Here is a 12,796-nt window from a genome sequence, read left to right as displayed (position 1 = left end):
GAAATCCTCAATCAACTTGTGGACGTAAAATGTTCTGCCACAGTTCGCTGTAAATAATAGGGGCTTTGGTTGTGTACTTGGAAAGGGCTTTGTCAGCTTCTTAAAACCAATGTGTGGCAGGGATAAACCGCAAGTCCATGTCAGTGGGTTCACGTCGATTCAGTTCTCTCCAAGTGTCAGAGGTCAACTTTCTAAGTAAGTGCTATATGGGTGGAAGTGATGTAGTCTTGTACCTGATAAACTCGTGGGTTTATGTCTGTCCATGGGACACGCACTATAAACGGCTGTTTTTATTGTAACAGATCGCACACATCTCACACCCGGCCTCGCCCTCTAAACTCCTTCATGCTGAGCACCGTGCAGCGCCACGGCACACACGGGCCACCAGTGCCCACCCTGTGAGGATGAGGCAGAAAAGAAGAGATCGAATCTGATAATGTGCGCGGAGCAGTTCACGAAACCGTACAAAAGTCTCACAAAAGCCCGGAGAAGTCTGAGACTGGCCGAGCAACTGCTGCATCTAATTATAAGGGAAAGTCGCTGCCCTTGTCCCATTCTTCCTTAACTGCCTCAAACTACTTCCAGGTCACGCCCCTGATATACGGACGTCACGTACATCAAGTGGTGGCCTTTCCGCGGTTCAGGGCAGCCGTAACGTATCGGACACTTCTCAGGAAACAGGGCGTTTGTACTACACAGCTTACTTTTATCCCATTGTGTTTCTGAGCCATGCCAGAAATTCCAGTTAACAGTGGTGTCTACTGGGCACAGCCGGCGTTTTATCTGAAATCAACTGAACTGCTTCGCAGAAAATCACTGCTGATTCCAGATGTGTCCTGGAACTTGTTCTTGGTGCGCAGCTAAATCTAAAAGAAACTAGTTGAGCGTTCCTTTAAAAAATGTCATTTAAGAACTAAACACAGAAAAGGGACCGTGATTTTTTTTTTTCAAAGTGGAGGGCACTCATTCGTAAACATAACTTGTGACTGCTCAACAGGAACTTCCACCAGTAGAAGCAATTTTATGCTTAAAAAAAGTCAACTTGTCACACACGGGGACTTGCTTGGCAGAACATAACACATATAAATGCTATTTGTACTTCAGTGCCCTTTGCAGGATTGGTTAAAACTTTAAAGAAATGTAAGTGGTGTAACTGCACGCAACATTGGATGTATGCAGCTCCACCTCCTACTGTCTGGATGGCAGTTTTTTGTGTGATCATGGTGCTACCTATCATTGGGGCTGCATTTGCAATGCCACCGCTGCCCAGAGGGGCCCACTGCACCCAGTTATCACTGCATACTACAAAGCATACAGAGGCAGGATGGCTCGTTTTTGCTTCCTTGCATAGTGCTCAGGCACTATGCATTATTTACTCCATGGCTAGGGTGTGCTCCTGGAGATTTTGTGGGCCTTCCTCCTTGTAATGCAAAATGTGTCTTCGGAAGGGGCACTCGCACCGCTGTCTGCACCTCTGTGACCTGTTTCTATGTCAGACCTGAGCTTGAAGGACAGAGACGTACACTACAAGCAAAAATGCACTGGTCTATAGGGAAATCAGGAGAACCCCAGACTGGACATTGCTTCTAGTAAGACTCCAAGCTACGGTAGAGATGGCCATTTAGTGCCAAGAACCCTGGTGGTCTCAGTATTCTCTTTAAGTACTGTAACCAACCACAGACATAGAAAGCAAGAGAACACAGGTAGATCGGTGGCGCTGGAGGTCCAAACTCTGGAGGTGGCCTTGGAGCTCCGTCAGGTGGGCTCAGTGGAAGATGGTTGTGTTGGCATGACAGAAGGGGGTGGTCCCAGTGTTGTCTGTGTTGTATGTGCATGAGCTGAATAACATTATTTAGGACATGAGGAAGACCCCTTCATAGGTCGTGCTCAAGTGAGGAATGAAAGGATTGTTATCTCAACACTAAGGAACTAATTTAGAGTTTGACGAGACGGATGTCTGCAGTATTACAAGTGCCATTGGGTATAATGCTCTTGTAATACAGATGATGGGATATCCATCAAGTTTGTGATGGAGTAACCCATCCTCCAAATTCTAAATCAGGCCCTAAATTACCACTTACCTCAATTCCACTCCATGTACACATAGACATGTCTGATTTTAGACCGCAGTCCTATAATATACTACACGTCTATTTTATTACTCACTTTCCATTTCTAAATAAGACAGTAATATCCGTTTTGAATACAGAGTACAGATGTAAATACAGGATGTTTGCTGCTCTACTGTTTCAACATGTTCTCTGTGACAAGCAGCAGTTTTATGATTCACTTTCAAACTGTTCTCTGCAATTTTCATTTGCACATATGAATATACATTCTATCACTGGCTTCTTCTCCTTGCCTCAGATCAATTTAAAACACACTGATGTCAACTTGATGTGGTGTGCACTATGCTAAAGCTAAATACATAGGGGGCTCATTTACAAAGGTGTATTGCAGTTGCAAAGCCTGTGATTTCCAAACATTTGGGTTTGTGACAGCAAAATACCTTCTTAAAATCTCTTCCAAGTTAGGAAATTATTTTTCAGCCCATTGCTATCACATATAGGAGGCGTCATTGAGTGGTATGTCCTTCCTATTTGTGTATTGCAATAGAATGTATCAATGATTGTGGCTGCAAATCTTTGAAAAGTTACTGACACCTCAAAGAGAGTGGTAACTGCTCTGCGAAGGAGAGTAAACAGCTGAAATCGTGGTGAGCTGTCACATGGGCATCAAACAGTCGTTTAGGGGCCCTTTTCCCTTTGATTTCTTCACAAATGGGATATATTTTTCAGTTTAAAAACCTTTTCATTCTTCCAGTAAAAGGTAAAAATCGAATAAAAACAATTTGAATCTGCATATCACAGAGGCCTAGGAAACATTTTTAATAACATTATTTAAAAACAACAGTTTGTTGTGAAGAAGATAACATTTTCATATATAAATGAAATCCATGAATAGTTTTAGAAGAAATATTTGTAATTTATTAAAATAGTAGAGAAGTTATAAGGCAAACGCACAACAGCATCCATCCAAGTCGGCGTCTTCATTCAACTGTCCCACTAACACTCTTACAACGATTGTGCATTATTTCCTCACGAGATATCAGTGCTAACCTAACTGTAAATACTTTCATTTCAAATGTAAACACTGTAAGATACAACACTATAGTGGTGCAATTCACAAATTTATGACCCTAAAATGAGGGGTAGGTATAATATGGTGAATGTTACCTTCAAAAGTAAATTAATGGATAATTAACGGTAATTAAGACACGGGGGCTGCTTTTGAAAGGTTTTCATGTGTTGGAAAAGGAACTCAGAAAGGGAGATCCCTTTTAGGCTACTTTCCCTGTGTACACAGTCATGTGGAGGATGTCACATATAGCTCACTGCCTTATTAATGTTCATTAAGCAGGTCATTTTGTAACTCTGGACTAATTTCGATCTATTAGTACACAGGTTTGTATCAGAACATGATTGCCAGAACGTAAAATGTCTTGAGCAAACTGCAGCCACTATCTGAAACCTGCCTCTACAGGCCTGCATGCCCCCTTTTATAGTGCATGTCATGTTTGGGACTTCTCACAGTTATAGGCCAAAGGCTTCTCAGTTAGAACTCTAAAACTCTCATGGCTCAGCCTCTGAACTTTTGCGGTTATGAAATAAAATTCTACCAACTTGCACTTCTGCCTGTTTTTGATTGATTTACGCCACCACCTTTGTCTAAATTAGAGCTAAATTATCTGTTCCCTATTTGCAACCAGAAAAAGCAAATTTCTGTTTATTACAGCAATAGCTTTTTTGTATTGAAATAAAGTTCAAAGAAATACTTGTTGGCACCCAGAATGACAAAAAAACAGTATTCTATCAATAGCTGGTTGAAACTGCTAACTAATTTCAACCGGAGTGTCCTGGGTTAGTTTTAATTATGTAATGATATACTTTTAAGTACAATGTAAAATTCTCTGTGCCCTCCATCGCACTACAGTGTCTTGCACGATATCTGCAGTGTCTCTAGCCTTGGAAGCACTACTAAAGATAACGATAAGTTCATGAATGAATGAATCCACAACTAGGCCTTCACACATGGACGGCACTTGCGCATTCATGGAGAAAGTGTACTGACCCTGGCATGGATGTCGCGCACACCCTCACGTTCTTCAATGCCCCACACTCCCACCCAGCCTGATAACAATGGACAGTGCATGATCAGAGGGTTGTGAAGTGGCCTCAAGGCCACATCTTGGCGCTATGAAATATGCATAAAACATATAACTGCATCAAAGAAGAATGCTTAAATCTGTAAAGGCATCTGAGCCCTTACCCCATTGAGCACATCACGCGAGGTCTAAACCCATCATCCCACTCAATCACTCCCTGACCATAAATTCTGCCAAAAAATACATTAATTCCCCGGACCCCGAAAGCACAGACTTGAGAAGAGTCTGGCGCTGGCTGTGATTTTATATAGTATGACATGTCGCCCCCTGGGGCTTTCGCTTCCAAACAATTCGTTCATTTGTCACTTCATACTAAATGGGGGCAGGAAATGTGTGACAGGGCACATGGGATGATGGTTCTGGGGTGACCACAGCTCCAAGACGTCTATTCACGGAAAAAAGGATTATGGGCTTCTGTGCGTATAAAGCGACTACATTGGGGGCGGGGGGGGTGGGATGAACGGGAGGGGATCTCTGTGAGCAGTCTGCCGCCCACCCACGTTTATAAGCAGCATTGTGGTTGACCGTAGGGACTTAAAGAATGGGATGTAAAGAAAATCTAGATAATTCTGAGACGGGAAAAGGCTGGGGCAGATTCCGTTTCAACCCAGGCATCACTAACGAGTGACTGACCCAGCACAGCACCGACAAGCCTCTGGGTACCAGACTGCGCCTGAACCCCCAACTCTTAGACTCTACTTCGTGATATGCCTTCTCATACTCTACCTTCAGGGGGAAGCTTTGGGACAGGCCCTGAGCACACGTGCAGCGCGGCGGGGGTAGAGACGATCCATGACTGCACAGGGCGGAGGAGAGAGGGGGTGCCACCTCACCCACCCTGCACCCGTGGGCTTATACCGTACACTGCCCCCCTCCGCCCAACCAAGTGACCTTCCGGTGAAACGGCCGCTGTACTTCAGGATACAACACGCTTCTTTAGGCGCTGTCTCGCCTCCCGCACGGGCCTTCCAAGCTGTCTTCCGAGAGCTCGAGTTTAGAGGCAATTATAAACAAATGGCCTTATGGATGGCGCCGATGGGAGCTGTCCAGGCGGGTGAGAACAGCAGGCGACACTGGAGTGAAGAGGCAGAGAGGGCCCGCAGTCAGTGGCACAGGCAGTGTTCGGTGTTGCAGGCAGGTGCCAGTGGTGCAACCTGCATGTATCTCTGTGGTACCGCTAGGCAGGTGGTGGTAGTGCTGGTGGGACGGGGTCGGGAGGTTTGGCTTGAAGCATCGCGTTATTATTTGCTCAGCCAGCGGTCCGTGGCGTGCGCAGGACAAACTGGGGTAGTATGCCACTGGCAGGGAAAAAGCTAAGGAAAGGAGCAGACGCCAGCCACCACGTCACCAATATTAAGATCGTAGTGGCGTAGCCCAAAGGATCCAATATGTAAAGAAAAATGGGCTACATTGGGCTCCGCAGTAGCCCAAACTCCCCAGGCATTATTTAAAGGGACCGTCAATACTGACTGCACCTTTACCCAAAATCTCCCGGGAGGCAGGCCTCGCTTCCCTCTGTTGCCCCCCCGCCCCCTCCCCTCCAGACCTCATTCCGCGGGCGGTAGGACCCGGGTGGTTCTAGCCTTTGGTGTATTGGGAAAATTAGCAGGTATAGGGCAGACAGACCAGTCCATGCACAGACACATTTAATTATGGGATTTCTACATGAAAAAGCACGGGTGTTAAATATTGGCACCTCACGCACAACGGCGCAGCACACCTGCTCAGTAAATGACTGGCCGCCGTGCATGTAGAGGAAGGCGTGCCTGTGCTGTGCTGGTGACCGGTGCTTGTATGTCCAAGGGTCTGGGGGACGCGGGTTCTTCTCTGAGGGGAAGAGATGTGGTGTGCAGGTGAGCAGCGAATGTGTGGTTGCACTCGGGTGGACCCGAATGGCGTACTGTGTGGGTCAGCAGTGTTGGTGTGCTTTGCACTCGGGTGAGCCTGGGCGCTGAGTGATGTACTGCGCAGGTGAGGTGTTCAGTGCCTGAATTATCAAGCGGGGGGCATATGGCGAGCCGTGTACAGCGGCGAGTGGCGCCTGGTTTTGAGAGCTCCAAAGCTTCGTGGAGACTATCAGCTGACGCCTTGCACTGTTCCAAGTGTCTGTGGCCTCCCTCTCCCACCGCCAAATGCCCAAAATATGGTCTCACAGCAACATCAGTGTGTGGGAGAACGCTGACTGACACCTCTCACCGAAGCCTTCCAGGCCGTCCTTTACACCCTTTCTCCACTGGTCAGGGCTCTTAGGACGTTTGACAGAATCCCCCCATCAGAGTATCACCCCACACCCCGTCCGCAATGACTCGTGCACTTCCCATGTTTAAGAAGATCTCAGGAAGCTTCATGCCACTCACATAAGTAACACCAGGAAGCTACGGACAAAAAATGTAGGGAGAGGACATGACACCACGTGTGCTGTTTTTTGCACTCCTAGGATCAAAAACTCACAGCCGGCAAACTTTCTCCCTCACTGCTGCACTTCTGAAGCAATGTAGCAACTCCCCTCTTCAGGCAGCACCTTAGCCACACCAAACCGTCTGGTGGTAGACTCCAGCAGGTAACCCCCTTGTCCAGCCTGCAGGCCTCCTGACGTCGCCCCCGCACTCATGGTCTTTAGCCCTGTTTTGCGCAGACCCACAATATACGTAGGCACGCACGCAAGCAAACACACACTCTCTAAAGACGCCACACTATCTAACCTTTTTTTTTGGGGGGGGGGCATTTTTACTCACACCACCTGACAGACAAAAGACATACTGTTTGATAGATGTGGGACTATTTCAGATCGCAATGTAGGATACACGTGGATACTGTTAAAGATATTACATTTACTACAGAGGTGGGCGTATTACAGAACTCGTTATGGGCGAAAGAGGTCGTATAACAGGCCTCAACCTCATTGAAAGATTGGCGCGCGGGTATATTGCAGACATCAGACTGTGTCACGGACTGAACAGGGCAGACAGAATAATCCGATTGTCGGCGACATACTACAGACTCTATGCTTTCAAAGAGACTGAGGCATAGTGCAACCTGACTCTATGATACTCGGGTACCTATTACGCTTGACATGCTGTCTGAGGTACCGGGGATATTCCGGACACCACGTGTATGGGGAACGTTGCAGACATCAGCCTTCCTGGTACATAGTGACACGTTCGAAATCGTACGCTGTTATATTCAGGCCCTAATACAGAAATGTCCGGGGCATATTACAGACACCATACTGTGATGCTAGAGCCATGTTCCAGGCAAGAAACTATGATGTTAGGGACATGTTCCAGGCAACATACTGTCCGATGTCGGGGTCATTTTACATGCACCATACTGTCTGATATACGGGACAAATCCCAGAGAACATACAGTAGTATGTGCGTAGGGGGGTTACATTAAAAGAAAGGCGAGTGGGGACAGTATTTCAGACATCGGCTTTACAGACTGGAGTCTTATATAAACATGTGCGCCCTCCATCAGACTTACAGATATTATAGTCTTCACGCCACCTGCTGGTAGGGTAGATATAGTGCAGGCGTCCCCCTGCCAGGATCACTGTAGACGCCTTAGCAGGCACCCGACAGACAGTGGACATGCCACAGCAATCACTTCGTGGGCATCCAGGCATGCATTCCATTGTTGTATTTAATGAGACATGCTACAGGTATACTGAGGCCAACACTTTACCTCTTGGTGGGGAGATAGTAGTTCACGCCTCTACCTAGACCAGGGGCTGGGGAGGTGCACGTCTGTTCGCTCTGTAGGGTTCGCAGGGCGAGCCAAAGTTCTGAAATATGCCTGGGGTTGCCATCAACAGGTCTAGGGCTGAATGGTGCGAGTGTTTGGCCCCCAGCCTTTTTCACATAGTTATAGATTGCCACATTTGAAACATAATCAATCATCTACTGCATAAACTTGCAGATTTTAACAATAAAAATTGGTTCTAGCTCAGACGGTTCAAAAGTTATTAAAACATCAGCAACATGTGATGTTGCGCAGTGGAGGGCCCTCTGCAGAGGTTGAGTGGTCACCTTTTTGTTTATTATTGCTATATTTGGGTGTTAAACTGGGGCCAATGAGTTGAAACCAATGCCAAGGTAGTCAACAAGTGTAAAAATGACAAAATAATGAATTAATACTTTCACAAAATGTTCCACATTATGCCACATAACTTGCCTTTTCTTGCTGCATAATTTACTCAATTTTGCCACATAATTTGGCTCTCCCCAACAGCATAATTCCAGTAGCCCTGGTGTAGGGATGTTTCATTGAATGAAATAACTTTATCCAGTCCTCTCAAATTGAAACTTTTACGGACCAGCCAAATAGATGGGAGGGATGACACTGCAAGAATCTGAACTAAAACTGGGATATGACCCAGGGACCTGTCTTTAGAAGGATCAAGGTGTTCTCTTGTGTGTCCGGATGTCTCTGGAATCTGCCCCAAGGGGAAGGGGGGTGGAGGGGGTTAGGGGGAGCCGGCTGTCTTCACAGAGACTTTTTAAGGCATGGGCAATGGGGCCCTGGGAAAGTGAATTAACTAATTCCAATCAGTCTAATTTGCCATCTCAAACTTTAATGTATTATTCAACATTGTTTGTCATCATGAGGTTTGAGTTAGCAGAAAGTGTGCAATAAAATACAAGGTTGTTGGCAACAGAGGCCTGGTATGGCTTGCCCGGGGTCCTCGTGAAGACCTGTCCTAATGAGGGTTGACTGAAGCAATGTCCTAAGGGTCACCAGGGTGTCTGGTTCTACTCTGGGTCACCCTTATGAAAGGTCGGGTTGTCTGCAGGACCTGCCTGATACGAGTCCGGGTGTTTCAGACCTCCCCTACTTTTGGCCAGGCTGCTTCAGAGATCTGTCATATGTTTCTTGAAGGAATCTCAAAGACCTCTCCTACAGCGGGTCAGGCAGTCTCAAAGACCCGTTTTTAGTTGTGTCTCGTGAGGTTCCAGGGACCTGCCATCTAGTGGAGGAGTCAAAATGCCTCGGGGTGGGGGTGAGAGGGGCTAACATGAGAGGGGTCACGGTCTCTCAAGGTCCTGTCCTACGGTAGTCCAGCCTGTCTCGGAAATTATGCCAAGGAGAGACACTGCAGAAGGAGGTCATCCGGATGGGCGTGGTGCAGGCGAAAGAGACCCATTTATTTCCGTGAACGGAAGTCTTACATGGGTGAGGCGTGATGAGTCTGTCGCCTCTCTCTTTCTGTATTTGCTGGGTGACTGTAGGGTACATTTGAGGGCAGCGTGTCTCTCAATGAGGTCGGACCTGAGTGAGATTAGACGGGCCTAGATGTCTCATAGACTGCTCGGAACGGGGAGGCAGAGCAGGGGATGAGCAGCCTTTAAAGGAGCGGTGGAGGCAGGTGTCCTGATGCCACTGTCCTAAAATAAAATACATTAGGCTGTCTGAGACCAGTGTAAAGTGGTGGCAGTCTAATGAGAAATATGCTGTCTCGCCATGTGAAGGGTGGCTTCTAAAGGGGTAAATTAACCGCACCGAAGGGCCGCCGGTCTGAGAGACGGCGCACAGAGACGGAGGGCTATCTCTTCTCGGTGCTGACAGTCTTTAGATGTATCTTTTTAATTAAGCCTTGCACCCCTCCCTCCCTTACCTGGGAATGTAAAATATGACATGCAAGCGCCTCGTAGCCGCATGCGGCGCTACAGAAAAATATAAGTGAACCAGCGGAATGAGCCCTCTCGCTTTCTATAGCCCCCAATCCCGGTCCCGGGCTCTCTCTGCCCTGCCCCCAACCCCAGACCTCCCGGCACAGGACTCCGCCGTCTGCTCGTGTCCCCAGATGCCCTGCGCTCTGCTGCTCCGTCTGATGTCACTGCTGGAGGCCGTGTACAAGTAATCCCCTCTTGTATTAGGACCCTCGGCAAACCGCGCTCCCAAGTACTTTTTCTCAGGGCACTCTTCGTTCAATGTGCCTCGTAGCGGAGCTGTTAGTATACATTCTATACATCTCCAAACGAGACCGCTACGATGCCGCCACATTATATAACGCTACTCACTGAATTGCAAACCACACTCTCTGCACTACACCATCACTATACGGCCTTTAGTATACCGCCTCTCATTATTCCCTCAATGTGTCACCAGCTCACCATGCCACCCTCTGAGTATACCACCTATCAACCCTTCATTTTATCAACCCTCAATATACTGCCTCTAATAACGACTCAATCTCTACGTATACTGCCTAATGGGTCATGTTTAATGCGATGCAGTGTATTAAGTGCATAATGAGATGTGCTATAGCATCTCATTACACACTTAGTTATAGCGCATCTAATTACACCGCCTTTCGATAGCTATACCGGTAGTATAGCGCCCAGAGCACTCACTCCTCCCATACCGCCCCTACCTATATTTTGCTCTTTGCTCCTGCACTTCCCAGCCTGTCAAGCTGTTGCACTTGTCTTTGAGGCCAGGCAGCGGTCCCTCCCCCCTCTGTGTACAGCCCTCATTGGACGACTTTCAACACACGGCCACAGACCAGCACCCCTCTAAGCAGGGCCACTCAGCATGGTCGCCCTCCATGTACACCGCATAGTAAGCCTCCGTGTACACCCATAGTCACTCTCCGTGTAGACCCCATAGTCAGCCCATGGTCACCCTCTGTGTACACCCCTCGGCGCCCCACGCTCCCGCGCACGTCATATTTCAGCCCACCCAGAGGCGTCGCGAGGCTTTCCAGTAAGGAAGATGCTCCATGATTCCCTCCGTATAGTATAACCCCGGAGTATGGAGTATCTTTTAATATTCCGCCCTCTCTATACCGCCCATGATCCTTACATTCCACCCCGCCGAGCCCCCACCCCTCAGTATACTTTCTCTTCAGTATACCGCCCTCCTCCCTTTACCTCCCTCAGTATCCGTGCCCCTTCGGTATACCGCCCTCCTCACTCTACCCCCGGGCCCTCACCTTCCATCCCGCCGAGCTGTTGCTGTCGCCCTTGTCCTTGAAGTAGGGCACGCTGCGCACCATCCAGTCGTAGATTTGCGCCAGGGTGAGGCGCCGCTCGGGGGCGCTCTCGATGGCGCGGGTGATGAGGTCGGCGTAGGACAGGTTGCCCCAGGCGTTCCTGCGGGAGCTCTTGGCCTTGCGCAGCGGGCCGTCGGCGGGGTCCGCTCGGGCTGCCCCGGGTGGTCCGTCCGGGGTCAGCTCTGGGTGCGGCGGGGGCCAGGTGCATGAACGCGGCCGGCTCTGGGGGGCCAGGTCCGCCTCCGGGTCTGAGGGGCGCCGCTTCTCTTCCATGCCCCCCTTCTTATTGAATATTCACACTTTTCAGTCAGTATCCGGGGAGGGGGGAGCGGCGCCTCCCCCCAAAATGTCCAGCCAGACGTGGAAATTCGAAGTTAAAAAAAGGCAAATTTCAATTAAACTGAGTTAAGCTGAGTGCAATTTCGGGGGTGCCGACTCCTGTGGGGTACATGGCTTGAGGGAGAGCAAGTGGATCCTCAGGGTAGTCCCCGCTCCTAGGAGCGATGACACTTCAATCCAAGGGGAGACACTCGAAAATAGAGATCCGTGGATTAGGAAAAGGAGCAATGTAAGGGGGGCCAGTGTACCCTAATAATTAGAGATCCTCAAACCGCGGAGTCCGGAGGCTGCTTACAGCCGGATCCGAGGGGCACGACTCCCAAAAAGAGACGAAATGCAACAACTAAGAAGTGTCGCAGAATAGGGGGGCTGAAGGGTCGCGGCATCAATCCGGGGGGTGCAGGGGTCTCCGCGTCTCCAACCAGCAACAGATGCGCAGCCGCCACTTGGGGGAATAATTCAGTCGGAATCAGTACTCTCGCCTTTCTTCCTCTGCTTCTCCTTCTTCTTTCTCCGAGGTTGGGGGTTTGGCTGGGAGGGACGGTGGGGGGCTACTTCCAAAGCGAGGAGCCTCCCGGCAGCGCAGACTGGTCCTCAGAAACACTGTGAAGCCGCACAATACTGTCTGCTCCTAGTCAGCCGGCGTTTCAGTCTTACAATAAGGAGTAAAGCGGGGTGCAGATCCATGGCGCAGAGAGAGCGCGCCACAGTCTCCCCAGAGCAGAAGAGATTCGCCCCCAAACGGCGGGGGCGAGCCTGGGGTCCCCGAACACTGACAGGGGTGCAGTCCTTCAGGCTTCGCCTGGAGCGATAAGAAGCGCCACGGAGTCTTCCACGGCAGACTGAAGGCGCCTCGGGGGTCCCCCGCCGCTGGCAGGTGCTGTGCTGCTCAGGGGTCCTCCGGGCATGACATGCCCCCCAGATGCCGGTGCCTCCCCCGTGAAGAGCAGTCCGCCCAGCCTCCGTGCCAGGTCTGCAGCGGGCACTGACAGCGCTCCACCGCCTGCTCCAGCCCAGCCTGTCTCCTGCGCGCCTCAGCCACTCCTTCCTACTTTCTTATGGAGTTGACAAGTGACATCAGCACACCCCGCCCCTCAGGAGCCGAGGTCCCCCTCGCCGGGAGTCCCTGGCTGGGGAGGCGCGGTGCAGGGGTGGCCCCGCACATGCCCTGCTGGCCCCTGCCCTTGCGAGTCACTGAAGCGCTCGAAGCACACCCGGCTCCTGGCTGCTGCCCTCGG

At 49.7% G+C, this 12,796-nt stretch overlaps 1 protein-coding gene across 1 annotated transcript in view; it reads right to left on the bottom strand.

Annotated features, from left to right (window-relative positions):
• Positions 1-12,796, bottom strand: part of FOXO6 (forkhead box O6) — a 236,490-nt gene extending 223,694 nt beyond the window's left edge. The window contains exon 1 of the mRNA XM_069224889.1: positions 11,160-12,796. Coding sequence (XP_069080990.1) covers positions 11,160-11,492 — 333 coding nt within the window. The 5' untranslated portion in view covers positions 11,493-12,796. The remainder of the gene's footprint in view (positions 1-11,159) is intronic.

Source organism: Pleurodeles waltl, chromosome 3_1 (assembly GCF_031143425.1).
Source record: "Pleurodeles waltl isolate 20211129_DDA chromosome 3_1, aPleWal1.hap1.20221129, whole genome shotgun sequence".
Taxonomy (NCBI): Eukaryota; Metazoa; Chordata; class Amphibia; order Caudata; family Salamandridae; genus Pleurodeles; species Pleurodeles waltl.
Note: the sequence above shows the minus strand (reverse complement) of the source record. Positions and strands in the feature narration are given on the sequence as shown.